The sequence below is a fragment of the Microtus oregoni genome, unplaced genomic scaffold, assembly GCF_018167655.1.
Source record: "Microtus oregoni isolate MIOR12 unplaced genomic scaffold, Mior012 000072F_ref0000427, whole genome shotgun sequence".
Classification (NCBI taxonomy): Eukaryota; Metazoa; Chordata; class Mammalia; order Rodentia; family Cricetidae; genus Microtus; species Microtus oregoni.
The window spans coordinates 5,525,576-5,550,553 of NW_024543979.1; the positions used below are offsets into that span (position 1 = coordinate 5,525,576).

The following is a 24,978-nucleotide window of genomic DNA, read 5'->3' on the forward strand; positions in this document are numbered from 1 at the left end:
CCTAAAGGACTTGTTCCTTTTTCTTTCAGAATGTGCTTCTGGGCAGACACAGCACGTGAGATGGAGAACTCTGGCTCTGTGTTCACTCTGCATTTATTTCCCTCCAGGGCTGTCCTTGGTCTCTTTAGCTTTTACTTCTCACATGTGTAGTGGTTGTTATTTTTTGTAGTCTTTCTTTTTGTGTATTTATCTCATCCTGTCTGTGGTGCCCAGCTTTAACTGTCAGCTTGACACAGTTGAGAATTATATAGAATTATCTAGAAGAGAGTCTCAATGAGGAACTGTAGTCAGGTTGACTTGTGGGCATTTCTGTAGGTAATTGTCTTGATTAAGTTAGGCCATGTGGAAAGACGCAGCCCAATGCAGGCAGCGCCATTCTTAGGATTGATTGAGTTGAGCATTGACAGGCATGCAGGCATTCATCCACTCTGTGCTCTTGACTGGATGTGCCTAGCTTCATCAGCTTCCTGCCTTGATTTCCCTGCAATTCTCTACTGTACTTTTGAACTGTATGCTGAAATAAAAACTTTTCTCTTTATTTACCTTCTATCTTATCAACTGTACAGAAACTAGGGTACACTTTGCCCTTGCTCCCTGCTTCCTTATCTTCTGTTAATATTTATTCCCAGACTATCTGGAAGGTTTTATAGATAAAACCACATGCAAGGGACTCTTTCTGCTGAGACTTTAACATGATGAGGAAATGTAACAGAAGGCTCAACTTCACAGCTGACTGTTGTGAGAGTTTACTAATTATTTTACTGATATATTAAAAATATTTATAGTATTTCATCTCCCAATCCCTCATTTTTATCCATAAAAAATACGGACATTTCTTTATCTTCACAATTCAATTCTTAACTATCAAAATGAACAAAATCTTGATATCCTTAGCTCTGTCTAATCTATAACCATTTGTAGTAATTGATTTTTATTATTTTATTCTTTGCAGATTCTGATCAAGCATTTAATTAATTATATGCCTATAGTTTTCCAACATTACTCTTTTGTTCTCCCAAACTGCCGTAATTCTTACAATAACACTGGCTTGTTGAGAGATTATATATAGAAGTCTTTTTAGCAGACATTTGGTGGTATAGATGAAAATGGGCTCTCCAGAATAGGATTCTCATGGATTAACTCCTGTGGTGACTTCTTAGAGGCAGTGAGGACTAGGAAGGTACTGGATGCTGATTCTTACAATACTTCTCCACAGTCATTTACAAGATATTTGTCTTATTGGGAAGAATAATAAAAAATCTGGCATTTATCATGCTATCTTTTTTCCTGAGTGATGGAATTTTGTGAGCTTTGGCTCTGTTTATTTATGTGGTTTTATGTTTACAAAAGATACTTTCTTTTCTAGGTTTTTAAGAATAATTATTCAAGCCCTAAGTTGCTTACTTGTTTCTTTAAGGACAACATTATAAAATATTTATTAACTTCTTGAAAGTCATAAAATGTAATAGATTGCAAGAATTTTAATATAATATTTACTAGCTATTTTTAATTTATATTACAGCCCAATCAAAGTCTCTCCTTCCATTCCCTCCCAGTTGTTCCTCCTTTCTTCTCCTTCCCCCTCCCCAGTTCACTCCTCATTCACTTTTGTCCAGAAATTGCAGGCCTCTATGGGTGGCAAAAAAGCATGGCATATTATGTTGAGGTAGAACTAAGCTCCTCTGCTGTTATTAAGGCTGCACAAAGCAACCTAGCATTAGGGACAGGTTTCTAAATGCTAGCCAAGGTGTCAGGAGTGGCCTGGCTTTCACTTCCAGGAGTCTGACAAATTGTCCAAGCCACACAACCAACACACATATGTAGAGGACTTAGATTGATCCCCAGCAGACTCCCTAGCCATTGGTTCATAGTCTGTGAGCTCCCATGAGCAGCCCAGTTGCTTCTGTGTATTCCCTTCTGATGACCCTGACCACCTGGCTCATGTAATCCTTTTTCCTTAACATGATTCCCCAGGATTTTCCCAGTGCTTGACTGTGGATCTCCACATCTCTTTCCATCAGTTGGTAAACTCTTCAATAACAGTTGGGTAGTCACCAATCTGATTACAGGAGGTGGCCAATTCAGTCTATGCACTATTGCTATAAATCTTAGCTGGGGTCATCCTTGTAGAGTAATGGAAGTTTCCCTTGCATCATGTTTCTACATGACCCCAAAATGCTCTGAAATATGTATATGTGTGAGTGCTATTCCCTCACTTACTCATTCACTGACTGGTGCAAAGACTATGCCAGTTTGACCTGTAGACTATACCACCTTTTGGATTTGCCTACAAGAATGAGTCATGAATTATGTGTTGCTGTACAGTATATATAATGTCAATTTGCAAAGTCTTAAGGGAGTTAAAAAATTTCTAATAAGGCAACGTGGAATTTTTGATAAAAAAGCAGTGTATATCTGTGTGGGACTGTGTTGCGGGAGGTCCTCCCACTCCTCCAGCCTATCACCGCTGAGGTACCAGCCCATTGGGGCGTGGTTTCTCTCCCTTTAAAAAAGTGGCCACTTCCCTCTCCTCTTGCTCTTCACTTCCTGCTCCTCTGGCGACTAGACTCCTTTCCTGGTTGCTTAGAGGGCTGTTGCCTGGGACAGTGATCTGTAAGTTTTTTCCCATTTAAATAAATACCACCCTAATAATCATAACCCCGAATTGGTGTGGCATTGTTTGTGACTTACGCCTTCATTTTGGCACCCAACGTTTGGTTTTAGAACCTCTCCTTTCCCCACTCGCAGCCGCGAGTTCGGCTTGGCAGCCCCAAGTTCAGCTTGGCAGCCACGGGCTTGGCGGGCTCTAGTTCGGCTTGGCGGGAGCCCTCCCTTCCTCAGCTGCCAGCGGCCTTGGACTCCCCACATGGATTTAAACTCCACAGGCCCGCATAGTCTCTGGCCGCGTGGTTTGCTCTTTTCTGAGTCATTTTTAAATCTCCCTTGCAAGTACAGCTCTTAAGTGGCACGAACCAGAGCACGTGGTTGCTGAAAGCTGCAACCCCTCAGGGTGACTCTGTCACGTGGAGGCATAAGCGGCTTCCAGATTGCTCTTCTCTATCCCTGGATTCTGGGTTTCTGGTTCCATCTCAGGAATTGATTTAATTACATTTACTTTGTTGAGAAACTTGCATTTTCCAGTTTTTAACATCTACTAAGGCACTGAAACAGGACCATGTTTTCACCGCGACTCTGCAACAGTGCAACCTGCTGGATAATAGGTAATATTGCAGTTTTTGTTTCTAACGCAAATTTTACTGCTTTGTTTTCACTAATACAATGGATTAGTAAATTTATATTTACTAATACAATGAATTACATCATACAAGGTTTATATGACTATGGGGATACCTTAATTTGCTTGTTACTAGCCTTCAGTTTTCTTTTCCATATTCTATCATTAAGGAAGAATATGGCACTCCTAAGAACGATTGAATCTTTACGTACTAATAATGAACAGAAAAATATGGCACTCCTAAGAACGATTGAATCTTTACGTACTAATAATGAACAGAAGAATATGGCACTCCTAAAAACGATAGAATCTTTACAAACTAATAATGAACAGAAGAATATGGCACTCCTAAGAATGATAGAATCTTTACGAACTAATAATGAACAACTAATTGACAGGATTAAAATTATTGAAAATCAGAGGTTATCTGAACAAGTGGATACTATGACAGACAAAATTGATTCCATATCCAAGGGTATTAGAAAGTTACCTGAAAGGGTTCAGGCTGTTGAATTTGACGTTCAGACTTTATCACAAAGTTTTGATAAGGTAACAGACAGAATGTACCTCCAAGATGGGAATCTACATGATATACAAGAAAAGTTTAAGGAGGACATGTTATCTTTGAAGGAAAAAATTAAAGCTTTGGAATCACAGGTGCAGAATGGGGACCAAAAAATTGATACCTCAGTGAAATCACTGGAAATATATACAGGTCAGGAGATTCAGGATTTAAGAGAGACAATGATAAAAAAAATTGAAAAGATTGGGGAAATTATTGCAGCTGGTGAACAGAGTAAGGAGGCACAAGGACAGGATACAAGGCCTCCACCAGCTATTAGAACTGGCTTACTCAGGGTTCTAGCGACATACCCTATACTTAATTCTGAAAAAGCATCAACTTCTAAAGGCTCAAAGGGAGTCAGAGAAGCTAGATGGACACCAATAGCAATGAATGATCTGAAAGAAATTAAGCAAGCTGTTGTTAATTTTGGCTTGCACAATGCATATGTAAAGGAAATGATAAGGACTTGGGCTTCTAATGCTAGAGCTACTCCCCATGATTTCCATCAGTTAGTGTCTGCAGTTTTAGATAATGGACCTTCCTTGATGTTCGGAATTTATTTCAGAGAAGAATCCAAACATATGGAACAGCAAGGAAGAGCAAAAGGTATTGAGGTTTCCCAAGATCAAATTCTTGGTGCAGGAGAATATGCTGATCCACAGGTCCAAGCTCTTTATGACGATGAAGTACTGTGTCTATGTCACCAAGCAGCTTTAAATGCTTGGAATAGGATACAAGATCCAGCAAAAAGGGTTGAATCATATACCAGAATTAGGCAGGGACAGAGAGAACCCTTTATTGACTTTTTGCAAAGATTAATTAAGGCTCTGGACATAGGGGTAACAGACCCAGAAGCTAGACAAATACTTCTTGAATCTCTAGCTTTTGAGAATGCAAACATAGAATGCAAAAAGATAATTGGGCCTTTAAAGTCTAGATCAGCACCTATGGATGAATGGATTCAGCATACGATGAATGTTGAGACGTTTAGCTATGATGATGAATCTTGGGTAGGAGAAGCGATTTCCAAAGCAATGAGGAGACATCAAACTGCCAGGTGTTTTAATTGTGGTAAATTAGGACATTTGCAAAGGGATTGCAGGCAAAGAATTTCTAGGAATAATATCTCTTCTGGGAATGACAAAAATAGGAGACCTCGGCCTTCAGGTATATGTAGGAGATGCGGTAAAGGCAGGCATTGGTCCAACGAATGTAGGTCAACACCAGACAGACGGGGCAATCCGATATCATCGGGAAACTCCTTGGGGGGCCTCTCACAGGCACCCAAGCCAACAGTGGCCCAGTCATTCCCAGTCACAGTGGAGAACGTGCCTCACCAAGAAAATTAAAAGCTCCAATTTCTGCTGTAAAAAGTAATACTGGTCTAAATGAAGAATTACGTGTGGAGGATGAGTCAAAAAACCCAATAGGACAGAGTAAACGTATATTTTGGCAGACTTCTATTAATGATCAAAGACCAAAGCTAAGAGTCTGTATAAATGGCACTTTTATTGAAGGCTTATTAGACACAGGTGTGGATGTAAGTATCATTACCCCAGAATCTTGGCATCCGAATTGGCCTCTTCAAGAGGTAGATGTTCAGTTCCTGGGAATTGGAACCCTATCTCGTGTAAAACAAAGCACAAGATGGGTTGAATGCATAAAGCCCGAAGGGCAAATAGGAAGACTAAGGCCATATATAGCCAATATTGCCATAAATTTATGGGGCCGTGACCTGCTACAGCAATGGGATACCCAGATTAACATTCCTGTATTTCCAGGAACTCATAATTCTGGGAAGGATATGATGAGGTATTATGGAAAAAGATCACCAGCCATTCAGACTGTACAAGAACATACAGCAAATACCAAACCTTTAGAGGTACCAACAGCCCTACCTTTAAAATGGCTAACTGAGAAGCCAATATGGACCAAACAATGGCCTCTAGCTGAAGATAAACTACAGGCATTGGAACAGCTGGTGCAAGAGCAACTAGATGCTCACCATATTGAAGAATCAACCAGCCCTTGGAATTCTCCTGTGTTTGTTGTAAAAAAGAAATCTGGTAAATGGAGAATGGTGACAGATCTAAGAGCTGTCAACAAAGTAATTCAACCTATGGGCCCACTACAATCTGGAATTCCTTTGCCTTCTCTGTTACCAAAAGGATGGCATCTTATAGTTATTGATTTGAAAGATTGTTTTTTCACTATACCATTACAAGAAAAGGATAGAGAAAAATTTGCCTTCACAGTGCCTACTTATAATAATTCTCAGCCTAATAGGAGATATCAATGGACTGTCCTCCCACAGGGTATGCTCAATAGTCCTACACTGTGCCAATATTTTGTAAGTAAGCCATTGGAAATAATTCGTAAACAATTCCCCAAGTCCATCATTTATCATTACATGGATGACATCTTGTTATCTGATTCAAATAAAGATACTTTAGAAAGGATGTTTGAAGAAGTAAAGAAAGTCTTGCCTAGGTGGGGATTACAAATTGCCCCTGAAAAGATTCAAAGAGGAAATTCTATTAATTACCTAGGTTACAGAATAGGGTTAGAGAAAATTAAAACGCAAAAGGCACAAATTAGGAGAGACCGGTTAAAGACTCTTAATGACTTCCAAAGATTGTTAGGAGACATTTCCAGTCTACGGCCAGCTGTTGGGATAACACCTGATCTAATAGTTCATTTAAACAAAACCTTAGATGGTGATAAAGATTTGAATAGTCCAAGAGAACTGACAGCTGAAGCAGAAAAGGAACTGACAATGATTGAGGAAAAATTACAGGAGGCACATGTGGATAGGGTGAACCCAAATCTTAGCTGCATCCTAGTCATATTGCCATCCAGAATTTCTCCTACAGGGATTCTAATGCAGAGGGAAGATATTATTTTAGAGTGGATATTTATACCTAATAAACCAAGTAAAAAATTAAAAACTTATGTGGAAAAAGTCTCTGAATTAATTATAAAAGGTAAGCTGTGACTTCGTCAACTAGCAGGTATAGACCCAGCAGAAATTATAGTGCCTTTTACTACTGAAGAAATAAAAAAGTTATGGGAAGACAATGAACCGTGGCAAAGAGCTTGTGCTAACTTTTTGGGAGAAATTAATAGCAACTATCCCAAAAGTGATAGACTTAATCTCATAAAAAGAACTTCTTGGATTCTTCCTAGAATTGTACGTGATGCTCCAATAACTGGAGCCCATACGTTCTATACTGATGCAAATAAATCAGGGAAAGCAGGTTACAAGTCAGATGAATTGAGTAAGGTGGAACAAAGCCCTTATAATTCTATCCAGAAGGCAGAATTATATGCCATTCTTATGGTGCTAAGGGATTTTAAAGAACCTCTTAATATAGTTACAGATTCACAATATGCAGAAAGAGTTATCTTGCATATTGAAACCGCTGAATTTATACCAGATGACACAGAGTTGACTTCATTGTTTATCCAGGTACAAGACATAATCAGGAACAGGCTTTGTCCGATGTACATAACACATCCGGTCCCATACAGGTCTGCCTGGTCCTCTAGCCCAAGGCAATGCTGAGATTGATCAATTATTGATTGGAAGTGTGTTGCAGGCCTCAGAATTTCATAAGAAGCATCATGTCAATAGTAAAGGCCTAAAGAAAGAATTTTCCATTACTTGGCAACAAGCTAAGCACATTATAAAGAGATGTCCTACTTGTTCTTTCTATAATCAAACACCGTTGCCTGCAGGGAGTAACCCAAAGGGTACTAAGAGAAATGAAATCTGGCAGATGGATGTGCTCCACTTTATGGAATTTGGTAAATTAAAATATGTACACCACACCGTAGACACGTATTCAGGTTTTCAATGGGCTACTGCCCTGAGCTCAGAAAAGGCTGATTCAGTAATCACACATTTATTGGAAGTTATGGCCATCATGGGTATACCTGCACAAATAAAGACAGATAATGGTCCAGCATATGTATCTAAGAAAATGAAACGCTTTTTTGATTATTATAATATAAAACACATTACAGGTATACCAAATAATCCTACAGGTCAGGCAGTTATAGAAACATCAAATCGTACTATAAAGGATATGCTGAACAAACAGAAAGGGACTGAAAATACCCCCAGAAATAGATTACATAATGCTTTATTAACCTTGAATTTTCTTAACGCTAATGAGAAAGGAACGACAGCAGCAGAAAGACATTGGATAATGGAAAAGTCTGCTGAACTAAATCAACCGATTTATTTCAAAGATGTGCTGACCTCTCAGTGGAAGCCAGGAGATGTGCTACGTTGGGGAAGGGGTTTTGCTCTTGTTTCCACAGGAGAAGAAAAATTGTGGATACCATCAAAATTAATAAAGTTTCGATTTGAAGAGGAGAAACCTCTTGGAAAGGAGAAATGACAACACATCCACAACGATGATATTCATACAGGTGGTAAGAAAAACATATAGAATGGGGGCAGGGTTCTGTTCTTATCTCCACAGGAAAACACTCATCTTTGAGAAATTCAAGGGACCCTGGATGTTTGGATACTGACAGATGGAAAAATACCTGCCCAATAGGAAATATCAAGACAACTGAATGGGTTGTGTAAGTAATATTAAACCATATTTCTAAATTTATAAAGCTGGTTTTGAAGTTGGACTCTGGCTCAGTCCCTCTCCAATTCCAAGCCTGTTAGTAAGAGAAAAACCCAGAGTTTCTGGAGTTTCTGTCTCATGTCAAGAGCCATGATATGGGACAGAAAGAAATATGAGTTTAGAAAACATCTTTGATTTTCTTCATATCTATCATACTTTTCATTGAATATATCTATCATGTCTTTCATTGAATATATATATATATATATGTCTATATATGTCTATATAATTAATGTTTAAGTTTTTCATAATGAACAATGAGTTTTTCCTGAAGTGACATTTGAAGTTTCCAGGAAGAAGATGGGGCCCCATAACAACAACTCCACCTGGTTGATATGACATCATGATACTGATAGTGCTACTACAAGACCTGCTTTTGGTACCAGCTGCACAAGACAGTTCCAACTTGGTTAGCTGAAATGGTGCACATCTTGTACAACATTCTGGCCAGACCTGCACAAAATACTCAGAGACTATTGGCAATTTTAAAAGACATTGATCTTGAAATTTAACCATCATTTTACTTTCACAGCATCCCCCAGAAAGAACGTCGCCCCCATGACAGCTGGAAGTAATTCTAGAGGACGACGTCCCCTCTCCCAGTAAAGTTTGCCCTTGGGTTTAGGGACATCATTTAGGGGTTGATTATAATTAGTATACGATTGAGGGTTGGGGGAGGAATTTCATAAGCTCAGGGATCATTTTGAAAAAAAAAAAGGGATGATGGGATAATAGATTTGTAATTGTGAGTTACTGTTTTTAGACAAATACATTGGTATAGATTCTTGTATATTGATACAAAGTTAAATTATATTGACTATTGTACGCATGCATGTTTCTACCTCTGTTTAAAACAATTTTTATGTATTGACATATATTGTATTGATATATATATATATATATATATATATATATATATTGTATATATTTACCATATTGCAGTGTACATTTCTACCTCTGATTAAGATACTTATATAATATTTGTGTATTGATATATATTTACCTACTGCAATGTATATTTGTACATTGTTTATATTTGGAGGTCATTGTCCTCATTCGTTTCACAGTCGTTTTTTGTCTTAGTCTTTAAGTTAGATAGATATTGAGAATTATATAGACTAATAGTCATCTAAGTTTGTCATTTATAATAGACTAATCAGGTTCTTTAGATATATAGAGATTATACTTAGTATAGATAGATAATCTTCAACTTCTTCAAAGAGCTGTAGAAAATGGCCTTTAATCTAACTCAGAGTTTTGTGGTAGTGAGACACAATTGCTCCTGGCAACACCACTCTATTCCCGAGACAATGTTGAGCACCAAAGACACTCCACCTGGAGCCTTCTTTTTGGCAGAACTGGCCTTGGGGCAAAGAAATGCCCATACCTCAATGACTGACAAAGATACAGAGCGTGCATCAATGGATTAAACAGGGCTGTCATATCCTGCCAAGACAGGGTAAGATAGTTTTGAAAAGTTGCTTGCCTTTGAAAATGGTATGTCAGTTATGTTAGGCCTTAGCCAAAGTTGGTTGCTTCAACGCTGCTAACGTGATTTTGGGTGATTGCCCAGGTAGCCAGTTGTCTCTGTGATTTGTTGCATGTTTTGGAAGTTGTTTTACTAAACTTCCTAATTACCCAGGTAACATTATTTCCCTTCTCAGATCTTTGATGGGGTTGAAGACTATATAAATGTAGTTACTTTCTCTCATGACTTGGCCAAGTTATTTATTATACAAGACCTAAGCTAGTTAGAATAGGATATTTGTACTTATTGTATATAATTTCATAGTAGGTTTAGAACTCTCTTATTTAAACAAAAGGGGGAGGTGTTGCGGGAGGTCCTCCCACTCCTCCAGCCTATCACCGCTGAGGTACCAGCCCATTGGGGCGTGGTTTCTCTCCCTTTAAAAAAGCGGCCACTTCCCTCTCCTCTTGCTCTTCACTTCCTGCTCCGCTGGCGACTAGACTCCTTTCCTGGTTGCATAGAGGGCTGTTGCCTGGGACAGTGATCTGTAAGTTTTTTCCCCTTTAAATAAATACCACCCTAATAATCATAACCCCGAATTGGTGTGGCATTGTTTGTGACTTACGCCTTCAGGACTGTGTGTCAGTGTGTTGTGCTGTGTGTGTGTTTGTGTGTGTGTTCTCTAGAGTTTGTGTGGTGTCCTGTTGTGTTTATTTTTTGTAGATTGCCTGTGTCATAAGTGTGTTGGAAAGGGTGAAATGACTACTAAATTACAAGAAATACTTCCTCTTCTCCTGTCCTGTCTTCCTCGACCTTAGATAGAGATTTCACTGTGCCAGTCTTTGAGTGTGATAACCATTATTCTAGAATATGTGACTTGATAAAGAAACAGCAGTAACTGTTATTATCATGGGCTTTGTGTCAAGTCTGACCTCAGCTTCTTTATATTCACTAGGAAAATAAACACCTCCTTTTTCTCCCAGGTACCCATAATGGTGTAACAAAAAACTTTTATTGCTGGAAAGTCTCATTCACCAAATGATAATGACTAGCTGATCTTGCTGATAATGATGGTTTTCATTGCTTTAGCCTGGATCTAAAGAGCTCAGAAAAAGGACCAGTATAGCCATGGAGCTGGTTGCTGAGCATCCCATTTTGTTCTTGGATGACCCCACCTCTGGCTTAGACTGGAGCACTACTACTGATGTCATCTCCATCCTGAGAAGGTAAGTGCTGAAGGAACATTGAGTTTTCTCTCGTAATACATGATCACATGTGTGTATTTTTGGTGCAGGAGATTCAGAGGTAAGCAACAGAATTTCTTCCTTGTTTATTAGAGGGGAAACTTTGGTTAACAAGGAATAAACATCAAGAACAATGAGACAGTAACACAGGGAAAAACAGCTGTGGTAAAGGTCCAGCACTGCTTTAAATAGCATGTCCCCATATCCCTCAATCCAGTGTCAAGTGAGCTGGGCATGAGTGGATCAGATCTGAACAGAGTGTCAGACCGAGGGAAAACTCATTTGTTCTGAGGCAAATCATGTTTGGTGTGTCTGGAATATTAAAGAGACCACATTGACTAGAACCCCATAGCCTAAGGGATGGAAGGTTGCTAGTGCACTGCTTAAGACACCAAGATTGAGTGACTTGACAGAAGTTAAATTTCTTACAGTTCTGGATCCTGGAAGCCAAATATTAAAGTATTAACAGGCCATGCTACTGAGACCTGGGTCACTGAGTTGTGGAAGGTGACTCCTCGCTCTTATGTGTCTTTGCCCTGATCTCTTAAATGGACACCAGTTACATTAAGACACACTAGTAATTTCATTTAAATAAATTACCTTTTTAAAGAGTCTTCCTCCAATTATATCTATATTTTAGTTTCTTAGATGTGAGGTATTCCACAAATGAGTCTTTGCAAGGACACAATTCAGCCCTCCACCTTCACAATTGGAGGGAGAGAGATTGTTGATTGGATGTAGATTGCCTAGACCACCTGGGTCACTGTAAAGACTCTTCTTTTCCATGAGAGGGCATAGGGGAAAGCTTTTGAATTTAGAGTAGAACAATATATCATGAATAAAGTTGTTCAGTTGCATCATGGGGGTGTAAAGATGTCAGCAGGAGGATGAGATGTGGGGGTTCCTTAGTTAGGCAATGGTGGGTTCTGTATAGTTTTGTATATAGAATAAACAACATTATCTCTGGGATTAGCCCTGGATGTGATGGCCAAGGGAATGATTCCTATGGTCTAGGTCCTGAACCAGGGGAAGAATGAAGTAAAAAAGGTATTTCTTTATCTCATGAAGTAAGTCCATGACTCAAATATTTATAGAAAAAAGTATACATATTATGTTTTGTACATTTTAGAAATAAATAGTTTCAAACTAACTGAATAAACCCAAGGACCATGTAGACTATTCTATTCCTCTGACCTATGTTCCTGGCTGTTGAACTTACTACTCGCTGTTTTTTCCTTCCTTCCCCTTGTTCTTTGGTTTGTCGTCCATCACCCTAAATATTTCTGCCTGTACCTCCAAGAACCAAGATTACTCTACCATTGTACCTTCACAGTGATGTAGTCAACAATTAGGGCCTTGTCACCTTCTACTCTGTAGACTCCTCAAGTGTCACACTTTTCCTATCTGTTCATTTTCCTTATTGCTTAAGGATACTCAACTAAGATCAGGTTCTTGCTTTTTTTTTTCCAATATGGAATACTTCTCTCTGCCGCTGTGTCTTATGGCATGCCTAGTCTTAGTGCATTGCAAGGGAACATACTAAGTGGCTTCTCCAAGTGTTTTGGGAGCAGACTCAGGCCCTGATATACTGTGTTCTCCTTGATCTCCAACACTCCCTGAAGAGCATCCTAGTTGAAGAATACTTTATTTATTTTATATTTATAAAAGAAAACAAACTATCTTTTTTTTTTAATTTTACATACCGATCCCAGTTCCCACTCTGTCCCCTCCTCCTATTCCCTCTACCTTTTCCTCCACCCCACCCCATTCACTCCTCAGAGAGGGTAAGGCACATTGATTTGGGGAAGGGCCAAGGCCCTCCCTACTATATCTAGGCTGTGCAAGGTATACTTCCAAAAAGAATTTGTTTCCCCCAATGTCAGTATAAGCAGTAGCGATAAATCCTGGTACCACTACCTGTGGCCCTGCAGTCTGTCCCGGACATACAACTTTCATCCACATCTAGAGGGTCCAGTTTGGTCCCATGCTGGTTTCTCCCCTGTCTGGCTGGAGTTGGCAAGCTCCCATTAGCTCAGGTAAACTGTTTCAGTGGGTGTCCCCATCTTGACCTCTTTGCTCATGTTCTCACTCCCCCCACTCTTCAACTGAACTTTGGGAGTACAGCCCAACACTCTGTTGCTGGTCTCTGACTTTGTTTCTATCAGTTGCTGGATGAAGGTTCTATGGTGACATTTAAGATATTCATCATTCTGACTACAGGGCAAGGCCAGTTTGGGTATGCTTTTTATTATTGCTTATGTTCTTATCTGGGGTCATCCTTGTGGAATTTTGTGAATTTCTCTAGTGCCAGGTGTCTTGCCAGCCCCACAATGGTTCCCTAGAGCAAAATATCATTTTTTCTTGATCTCTATCTCTGTTTCTCTTCCATCTCGACAATCCCATTCCTTTAAGTTCTTCTCCCCCCTTCTCCCCTCCTCTTCCCCTTTTGCCCTCCCATCTTCCCCCCACCAGACACATACTTCCAATTTTGTCAGATGATCTTGTCTATTTTCCCTTCCCAGGTGGAACTCTATATATTTTTCTTAGGGTTAACGTTGCTACTTAGCTTCTCTAGGGTTGTGGACTATAGGCTCTTTATCCTTTGCTTTACAGCTGGTACCCACCTGTGAGTGAGTACATACCATGTTCATCTTTCTGAGTCTACATTACCTCAATCAGTATGTTTTTTCCCTAGTCCCATCCATTTGCATGCAAATTTTAAGATGTCATTGTTTTTTACCACTGAGTAGTACTCTTCAGATGAGGGGCTTCTAGGTTGTTTCCAGGGTCTTGCTATTACAAATAATGCTGCTATGAACATAGTTGAACAAATGTTATTGTAGTATGTTTGAGCTTCCATTGAATATATGCCCAAGAGTGGTATTACTAGGTCTTGCAGTAGCTTGAGTTCCAATTTTCTAAGAAGCTGCCATACTGATTTCCAGAGTGGTTGTACTAGTTTGCATTCCCATCAGCAATGGAGGAGTGTTCCTCTTACTGTGCACTCTCTCCAGCATAAGCTATCATTGGTGTTTTTGACCTTAGTCATTCTGACTGGTGTAAGATGGTATCTTAAAGTCATTTTGACTTGCATTTCCCTGATGGCTAAAGATGTTGAACATTTCATTAAGTGTCTTTCTGCCATTTCAGATTCTTCTGTTGCGAGTTCTCTGTTTAGGTCTGTACCTGATTTTTTAATTGGATTATTTGGAATTTTGTTGTCTAATTTCTTGACTTCATTATATATTTTAGAGATCAGTTCTCTATCTAATGTGGGATTGATGAAGATCTTTTCCCATTCAGTAGGTTGTCTTTTTATCTTATTGACTATGTCCTTTGCTTTACAGAAGCTTCAGGAGGTCCCATTTATTTATTGTTGCTCTCAGTGTCTGTGCTATTAGAGTTATAGTTAGGAAGTGGTTTCATATGCCCATGTATTGAAGGCTACTTCCCACTTTTGCTTCTATCAGGTTCAGTGTGGTTGGATTTATATTGAGGTATTTAATCCATTTGTCTTGAGTTATGTGCATGGAGATAGATAAGGATCTATTTGCATTTTTCTATATGTTGACATTCAGTTATGCCAGCACCATTTGTTGAAGATATTCAGGACTTCAATTTGATTCCATTGGTCCCACTGGCTGTTTTTATGCCAATACCAAGCTGTTTTCATTACTGTAGGTCTATAATAGAGCTTGATGTCAGGGATGGTGATGCCTAAGGAAGTTCATTTATTATACAGGATTGGTTTGGCTCTCCTGGGTGTTTTGTTTTTCCATATGAAGTTGAGTATTTTTCATTCAAGGTCTGTGAAGATTTGTGTTGGGAGTTTGATGGGGATTGCATTGAATCTATAGATTGCTTTTGGAAGGATTGCCATTTTATTATGTTGATCCTACCCATTCAAGAACATGGGAGGTATTTCCATTTTCTGGTATATTCTCTGGTTTCTTTCTTTAAATACTTAATGTTATTGTCAAATAGATATTTCACTTCTTTAATTAGTGTTATTCCAAGATGTTATTTGTGGCTATTGTAGAGGGTGATGTTTCTCTGATTTCTTTCTCAGACATTTTATCATTTGTATATAGGAGGGCTACTGATTTTTTAGTGTTGGTCTTGTATCCTGCCACATTACTGAAAGTATTTAACAGCTGTAGGCATTCTCTGGTAGGGTTTTTTTTTTTTTGGATCACTTATGTATTCTATCACATCATCTGTAAATAGCAAAAACTTGATTTCTTCCTTTTCAATTTGAGTACCCTTGATCTCTTTTGTTGGCTTATAGCTCTAAGAAGAACTTCAATAACTATGTTGAATAGATATGGAGAGAGTGGACAGCCTTTCTTTTTTCTTATTTTAGTGGAATCACTTTGAGTTTCTCTCCATTCAATTTGATGTTAGCTGTTTTCTTGCTGTATATTGCTTTAAAAATGCTTAGATATATTTCTTGTGTCCCTGATCTCTCTAAGGCCTTTATCATAAAGGGGTGTTGGATTTTTAAATGCTCTTTCAGCATCTAATGAGAGGATCATATGGTTTTCTTTTTTCAGTTTATTTATATGGTTGATTACATTGATAGATTTTCATATGTTAAACCATACCTGCATGTCTGGAGTGAAGCCAACTTGATCATAGTGAAGGATTTTCTGATGTGTTCTTGAATTTGGTTTGCCAGTATTTTATTCAGTATTTTTGCATCAGTGTTTTTGAGGGAGATTGGTATGTAATTCTCTTTCTTTGTTGAGTGTAGTGATAGGAGCGGCGGGGCTGTGTCCCCAGCACCCTGGCCGCCTGCTAGCTTATGCCCCGAAATAATTACACGGACACTGTATTCTTTTAAACACTGCTTGGCCCATTAACTCTAGCCCTTACAGGCTAATTCTCATATCCTGATCAACCCATCTCTAATAATCTATGTAGCACCCCAAAGTGAGCTTACCAGGAAGATTCTAGCCTACATCCATCCTGGGTCGGAGTTCATTGCGTCTGCCCCAGAGAGTGGAGCATGGCCTCTCCTCCAGAGAGCAGAGCTGTCGAGTCTGAGCTCACTTCCTCTTCCTCCCAGCATTCTGTTCTGTTTACTCCACCCACCTATGTTCTAACCAATAAAATGGGCCAAGGTAGTTTCTTTATTAGCCAATGACCTTCCTCCATCAGTTGAGTCTGTTGGTTTCAGTATCAGGGTTACTGTAGCCTCATAAAAAGAGTTTGGCAATGTTCCCTTTGTTTCTATTATGTGGAACACTTGGAGGAGTATAGGTATTAGCTTTTATTTGAAGTTCTGGTAGAATTCTGAGCTGAAACCATCTGACCCTGGGCTTCTTTTGGTAGGGAGACTTTTGATGACTGTTTATATTTCCTTACAGGTTATAGGTCTATTTAAATTGTTCACCTGGTTTTGATTTAATTTTGTTGTAAGTACCTCTCCAGAAAATTGTCCCTTTCTTTTACGTTTTCCAATTTTGTGGAGTACAGGGTTTTTTTTTGTGATATTACCTAATGATTCTCTGGATTTCCTCAGAATTTTCTGTTAGGTCCCCCTTTACATTTCTGATTTTGTTCATTTGGATGTTCTCTCTCTGCCTTTTGATTAGCTTGGATAAGGATTTGTCTATATTGTTGATTTTCTTAAAGAACAAATTCTTTGTTTCATTGATTTTTTGTATTGTTTTCTTTGCTTCTATTTTATTTATTTCATTTCTCAATATGAGTATTCCTGTCATCTATTCTTCCTCGGTGAGTCTATTTCTTTTTGTTCTAGAGTTTCAGGTGTGCTGTTAAGTCACTAATGTGAGATTTCTCCACTTTCTTTATGTAGGCATTTAGTGCTATCCACTTTCTTCCTATATGTGTGAGTTGTGTGTGTACATGTGTACATGTATATCCTGCCTGTAAAGGTCAGAGACGAACTCAAGGAGTTGGTTTTTTCCTTCCACCAAGTGAGTTCTGGTGACTGAACTCAGCTCTTTAGACTTTGCATTAAGTTCCTTTACCCATTGATCCATCTTGTTTGCCTGTCTTGAATCTTGATAATCTAGTAATTCTGGTGGTTGCTGGGTTATATGATAGGAAATTACAGTTTTTCCTTTTGTTGTTTATTAATAGTCTCTCAGAGGAAACACTTGGTTATTATGCCCTTTATTCTACCCTTATCTTGTCTCTATGCACAGCTCTCTCATTCTCTTTTCCTTTCCCTCCCTCCATCTTTTCTTTTGATCCTTCCCTCTCTCCCTTCTTTTCTCCCTTCCTTCATTTCTTATTTCCTACCTTCCTACTCCCTCCTTCCTTCCCCATCTACTTTATTTATTCTTTCTTTTCGTCTATTTGAAACAGGGTCCCATGTAACATAGGTGAGCCTTGAACTATAGAACATCCCAAGTGCTAGAATATTACAGATATGCCACAATACCCAGCCTTCATGAAAATATTTTCACAATAGTTTTAAACAGTTTTTGGTTATTGGTGCTCATACAGATGTTCTGAAATGGTAGTTCAACTTATTTTTTTCCTGTCATGGAATTAAACCAATGATCAAATCCCAAGTTTGCCCCTTACTAACTGACCCCTTGGTCTGTTGCTTGACCTTTTAAGCCTATCAACAGAAAGGGGGAAATTATATTAGAATCACATTATGCCGATTTTGTAAAAACTGAAATGAGGTTATTGCTGGGTGTTTCGTGCGAGAGAAAATGGTTAGAAATGTAAATAATACTATCAGCACAATGAGAACCAATTCTGGAAGAGACAGAAAGTGTGAATGATTGAAGGGAATTGTGCATACAGTCACAGTTGTAATGTTTGCTCTGTCATTGCTTTACAAGCTTCAGTGAACGTGCCAATCACCAGGGCAGCCTGCTCATAATATGGTTCAGGTCTGAGAAGCCTGCCCACTTACAGGATCTACATGGTAACTCTTGAGCGAACCCTGCACTACTGTCGTCCCACACTTCGGAAGTCTTAATCTTTTAAATAAAAGCTTGAACTTTGGTTTCTCTATCAGGTGTATAATACAAGTGAGATGAGGTGTTTTTAAGGAAAATTCTTCTGAAATGGAACAGAGAGTGTAACTTTGGGAATAAAATATTTTGTTGAGAATCTCAGGGTTCCTCTGTTCAGTGACTTATGATTTCTCCCTCTTTGAACTTAGGATGTCTAGGAGGGGACGGACAATCATCTTCTCCATTAATCAGCCCCCCTACTCCATCTTCAGACTGTTTGACAGCCTCACCTTAGTGGCCTCAGGAAAAGTCACGTTTCACGGGCCTGCACAGGAGGCTTTGGAGTACTTCAAATCCGCAGGTATGGCTGGCTTTTTCTGTGAGAACTTCTTCATTCACAGACTCTGCAGAGAGAACAGGGTTTCTCAGGAATGCTGCTTGGCCCTCATGCAGGCTTACTGTATGTTAAATACCTTTGGTTAATTTGGCGACAGAATTCTGTTACTTGTGCAGCAAGGTTTGTTATGCAGGTCTCTCTTTTTTTAAGGTTTTATTCTTACAATTTGGAGAAAAAACTTTTTCCATATAGGTTGGTTTAAAATTTTTCTTTGTTGTTGTTGATTCTGTTATATATAAAATTATTCAAGGAGAGAAACATGTGAAGTTGGCATCCCAGGACCTAAGTAGATTAGGATTTATAGTAAAGTACAATTTTTAATAAAACAATTTAGACTACCCCAAATACTACTACGATCTTACATTTCCTCAGTGACTTTTGTGTTCATACATAATATATATTTTTATTTGTTGTTTAACGTTACAGGCATCAGATTTTTGATTATAGAAGAAATACAAGCTGACTATAAAAAAGACACATGGTTTTTAATGTGTAATTTCACTTAAAAAGCCATAAGCAAAGATTTGTATGCTGCATAAGAAAATTGCAAGTGTTTATACTTTCAAGCTTCAACGTAATCTTTAATTTCTCAAAAACTCATACAAGGATTGTTTATTTTTGTTTTGATGGGTTTTTCTAAGACAGAGTTTCTCTATGTAGTCCTGGCTGCCCTGGAGCTGTGTATACCAGGCTTGCTTCGAATTCACAAAGATCCACCTGCCCCTGCTTCCTGAGTGCTGGGATTAAAGGTATGACCACCAGTAATAGCTGTTTTCTTACTTTTCTGTAAGGAGATGCAATTTTTCAAAGACGTAATCAATTTCCCAGGCTTTGTGTCATTGTTCAAAAGCATCAGCCTCCTCAAGGAATTGAATGCTGCATTTCATACCAAATAACCTTGTTTCTTTCTTCTACCTGTATCATATCTGTGTTACAGGATATTTACTGAGCCTCTTGTTTTGCTTCCTAGTTGTGGTGACCCTCTTAATTAACATGCTGGCCTCTGGCCTACTTATCCATCCTTTAAACAGCTTTGGAAAGGTTCAGCATCATCATGTTCTTGCTCAGGTAGCAGATGGTGGTTTTCAGTTTTTCCTAGTGTAATCTGACTCTGAGTGTTTGTAGAGGCATTCCTTAACTTACTAGTAACTTTGCTTTTCAGGTTTAGATGCTGATTGGGGGCTATAGTGGCTCAAGTCTGGCTTCTGTAGACTCAGTTTTTTGTCTGAGTTTTTCACAGTCAGATTAGATGATAAATATTTTTAATGATTCATGTGATTGATTTCTTCTTAGAGAAATATGGATATAGTTATGGATGACTCTCCTTGACTATGAATATAAGCTTAAATATTTGCACTACAGTACTGTTCATTTTTGATTAATCTTTGTCATTTAATAATATCAAGCATTTGTGAGTCTGTAGGCCAAATTCAAATGATTATTTCATGGGAAAACTTCATATAAATGTCTGATCTATGTCTATATCTATGTCTATGTGTAGTCTATGTCTATGTCCTTGTTCATGTCCATACCTATGTCTATGTCTATGCCTATGTATATTCTGTGTCCATGCTCATGTCTATGACTTTGTCCATGGCTATGTGTAGTCTATGCTCATATCTATGTCTATGTCTATGCCCATGCCTATGTCAATGTCTATATCCATGTCCATGTCTATGTTTATTTGATGTCTATAACTATGTCCTTGTCTATATCTTTGTTCCTATCCATGTCTATGTTCATGTATATGTCCATGTCCATTTCTATGTCTATGTATAGTCTATATCTATGTGTAGTCTATATCCTTAACTAAGTCATTAGTTATGGCCATATCCATGTCTTTGCCCATGTCCATGTCTATGTCTATGACCACATCTATGTTCATGCCTATGTATAATCCATGCTCATGTCTATGTCTTTGTCCATGGCTATGTGTAGTCTATGTTCATATCCATCCCTGTCTATGTCTATGCCCATGCTTATGTCTATGTCCATATCCATGTCTATGCTTATGTTGATGTCTGTAACTATGCCCTTGTCTATGTCTGTGTCCATATCCATGTCTATGTTCATGTATATGGCCATGTTCATTTCTACCTCTATGTATAGTCTATGTCTAAGTGTAGTATATGTCCACATTCATCCCCATGTCCATATCCATGTCTACACCTATGTGTAGTCCATGTCTATGTCCATGTCTATGTGTAGTCTATGTTCACATCTATGTCTATGTATAGTCTATGTCCATATCCATGTCCATGTCTATGTTTATGTTGATGTCTATAACTATGTCCTTGTCTATGTCTGGGTATATGTCTATGTGTAGTTTATGTCCATATTCATGTTAATTTCTATTTCAATGCCCATGTCTACACGTAGTCTATGTCCATATCTATGCCCATGTCCATATCATGTATATGTCAATGTTTATGCTGATGTCTATAGCTATGTCCTTGTCTATGTTTATGTCCCTGTCTATGTCTATGTCCATAACTATGCCCTTGTCCATATCCATGTCTATATCTATGTATATGTCCATGTCTATGTTTATGCCCATGTCTATGACTATGTGTAGTCTATGTCTATGTCCATAGCCATGTCTATATTCATATCCTTGTCTATGTATATGTCCATGCCTATGTCAATTTCTATGTCTATGTATAGTCTATGTCTATTTCTATGTCTATGTTCATGTACATGTCTATGTCCATAACCAAGTCATTGGCCATATCCATGTCTTTGTCCATGTCTATGCCTATATCTATGACCACATTTATGTCCATGTCTATGTTTATGTGCATGTCTATGTCATTTTCCATGTCCATATCTCAATGTCTATATCTATGTGTAGTCTATGTTTATGTCTATTTCCATGTCTATGTCTGATCTATGGCTATATCTACTCTGTCTGTCTGTGTATCATATATACATATGTGTATATGTACATATTATATATGTATAGCACCAACATAAGCATACACATATATTCAGTAAGCTATAAGGTAGAGATTGCTGAAATAATATGAGTGTATGTATAATAAGAAAGGATAAATTTGTGGGGATGGGAAAAAAGAGGAGTAAGTTCTTAGATTCTGTCTCCTCTCCCATTTCCCACTCTCTGCAAACAGGTCCTCAACTTTTTATTCATGGGCTACCTTCTTTGTAGGTTACAACTATGATTCCCACAACAACCCTTCAGACTTCTTCCTGGACATCATTAATGGAGGCTTCTCTGCTCTATTAGACACAGAGGAAGATGACCATGAAGGTATGTGAGCCTCCTAAAGTCACAGGTTTTTTGCTTAATTGATTTTATTGAAACATAATCATCTGTCTCATTGAAATGTAGCTTTTGTGTTAATTCAGTGTTTAAAATTAGCTAATAGACTTTGCTGTCTATTAGTGCTGGGTGTTTTAAAATTTAATTTACAAAAGAACCTTTATATGATATTGTCACAAAAGAAATTTTTATTAAAAAGTACTTATTATTTGTTATGTTATTCTTTTTATTTTTGTTGGCTTATGTAGTCAGACTAGATTTGAATGTGTGTTCTTTCTACCTTACTTCCCAAGTGTAGGTATTATAGAACTGTGTCACCATGCTTGCTTTGTTTATAGAATTTTAGAAACAAAATACTTATCAGTTTATACATTTTCATATACATTCACATGAGGCAGAAGAAGTGACCAGATTTTTACATTAAGAAGTATAGAACCAAAAGAGAAGTAAGACTATGTTAAGAATTAGGGTCTGAACCTGGAAACAACCTAAATGCCCATCAACCGAAGAATGGATAAGAAAAATGTGGTACATTTACACAATGGAGTACTATACAACAGAAAAAAATAATGATATCTTGAATTTTGCAGAAAAACGTATGGAGCTAGAAAACGTCATATTGAGTGAGGTAATCCAGACCCAGAAAGACAAGTATCACATGTACTCATTCATAAGTAGTTTTTAAACATAAAACAAAGAAAACCAGCCCACAAATCACAATCCCAGAGAACTTAGACAACATTGAGGATGCTAAGAGAGACATATATGGATCTAATCTACAAGGGAAGTAGAAAAAGACAAGATTTCCTGAGTAAATTAGGAGCATGGGGACCTTGGGGAGCATTGAATGGGAGGGGAGAGATAGGGAGGGGGCAGAGAAAAATGTAGAGCTCAATAAAAATCAATAAAAAAAAAACAACCAACCAACCAACCAAACAAACAAACAAAAAAAAAAAGAGTTAAGTCTGGATGGGAAAAAGCCATTCAATTTCCTGAACCCATGGAATAATGACAGTAGTCAGGTCAGTTAGGGACACTTTTCTAATATGTAAAGGAGTTACACAGGAGTTATTTTATTATGTTAAATGTTGCAGGCTGAAGATCAAGATCAGCTGGTAGAATGTTTGCCTAGCAAGCACAAAGCTGTGAGTTTGGTTCCTAGCACATAACTGGGTGTGAAGGTGAATGCCTGTCACAGCACTTGAGACAGAAACAGGAAGACCTGGAGGAGTTTAAGGTCACCCTTGGCTTCATAGCAAACTTTAGGCCAGTCTAGGGTACATGAGACTGTCTCAAAGAAAAACTGATACATAATTGATGTGTTATTCATAAAAAGTGTCACATAAAAATCATTACTGTTTCTTGACTTTATCCACTTTTATCTTAAAGCCAATGAACATAAAGAGCTTTCTGAGAGACAGAACCATGTCAGTGAAAACTTAGCCAATATGTATACACAGTCCTCCTTATACAGCAAAATGAGAACTGATCTGGATCTACTCTCGGAAGAACAAACGGCAAGAAGGAGCTCAGCCTTGGGGGAGATCACGTGTGTCACCCCTTTCTGGCATCAGCTTGAGTGGATGATCTGTCGTTCATTTAAAAGTTTCAAGGGTTTTCCACGGACCACTATAATTCGGGTAATCTGATGAATTATTTCAATTGTGAAACTCAAGTGGGAGCAATATGTTTCTGAGTCAATCCACTTCAGGGTCACATTTATCTTCTGCTCCCTTCCATATATTTTTCATCTTCATTCTGCTTAGCATATAGAAATATTCAATAAATCAAGTAGACCATTGTTGACTTTTTAATTATGGAAAAACTTTTAGTAATTTTTTTGTATAGAGGAACAATAATGAGAAACCCAAGTACTAATTTTAATTCTGCGAATGCAAAAACACATTCAGCACACCTGAGAACTTCTCATACCTGTCTACTTTAATTCACCAGTGCATCCTACAAGTTCAAAGTCCTGGAATGAGAAAAGGAAGAAAGGCTTTTTTCCTGATGCAGCTTTCAATGTGGGTGGATGGATGGTAACTGGATAAACAGATAAAACTGTAGCCTGTCAGGTGAAAGAATGGACTTGGGGAAAGTTTAAGTAGAGAAGGGTGGAGATGACTGGAGAGGGAAAGGACGGTTGATCTGTGGTTGAAATCATGTGGTGAGGAGACAGGGCCATAGAACAGCTCTGAGGGAGCCTGAGCACCCACTGTCTGAGATGAGCCCATTGCAGAGTGTTGTTCCCTCATCAGGAGTCCAGTGTGTGAAAGCAGCAGCTACTCAAAGAGTGCAGCTCACACACACAGTAACTGGACTGAACAATGCTCTTCCCTGTCAGCGACCTGGAACTGGGAGGAGGTGAAGTTCTACTTTTCTTTACACTGGCTCTGTAATAAGAATCATCATGACTTAAGATTTTCTGTATTTTAACATGAATGTCACACAGAAGTGTGATTCTTCCAGCTCATTGAGCCATCACTTATTCAGCTATCTTTTATTTCATGATGTTGATTCTGTTGTGTTAGTGTTTGATCAGGGCCCTTAGCCATTAGCGGGCAATCACTCTACCATGGACATACATCCCTGTCCATGTCCAATGAGAACATAGTCATTCTCAGTCATTTAGCTTTCATTGAATATTGAAAGGTCGTGTATTGTTGGCTGTGGTGAAACATCACTTACATCTTAACGTGTGTGCTGCCCTTTTCATATTTCAATGTAGCTGCCTTCCCTGTGTTTATGTGAATATTCTTACCATTTAAGTTATACTGTCAATTGATCCAAACACTTTGGTCTTTTACTTAGGCACTTAAATCATAAAAGAGGACTTTCTAGGTCAATTATTTTTGGAAAAACAAAAGATTCTATATGGTTGGAAACAAATGAGTTTCCCACAGAGGTACAGAGTCCCAAGAGGTGACACAGGTGCTAACCAGCTCACCCCTTCTTAGCACACAAAATCCCATTGCTAGGAACTGTGTTGTGAGTCATTTTCAATTTTGTTGTTTGGTTTGCACTCGAGGGAATGTGACTAGTGTATGTTGTGAGGGCTTTGCCACTGAGCTGTCCCCCTGGCCTGGGTGCACTTGTTTCTAGCTATAAGAGTAAAGAAAGTCTGAATTCCCTTGAGCCACTTGAAGTAGAAAACTGCACATGTTTACTGGAACCAGAGCTGAGACCCCAGTTTAGGTGGACC

General features: G+C 38.4%; 1 protein-coding gene across 1 annotated transcript in view; it reads left to right on the top strand.

Annotated features, from left to right (window-relative positions):
- LOC121440955 (ATP-binding cassette sub-family G member 3-like) overlaps nt 1–24,978 on the top strand; it is a 45,871-nt gene that overhangs the window by 5,624 nt on the left and 15,269 nt on the right. Inside the window, exons 6-9 of the mRNA XM_041642037.1 lie at nt 11,004–11,140; nt 18,309–18,460; nt 21,663–21,764; nt 23,166–23,416. Of these exons, the coding sequence (XP_041497971.1) occupies nt 11,004–11,140; nt 18,309–18,460; nt 21,663–21,764; nt 23,166–23,416 (642 nt within the window). The remainder of the gene's footprint in view (nt 1–11,003; nt 11,141–18,308; nt 18,461–21,662; nt 21,765–23,165; nt 23,417–24,978) is intronic.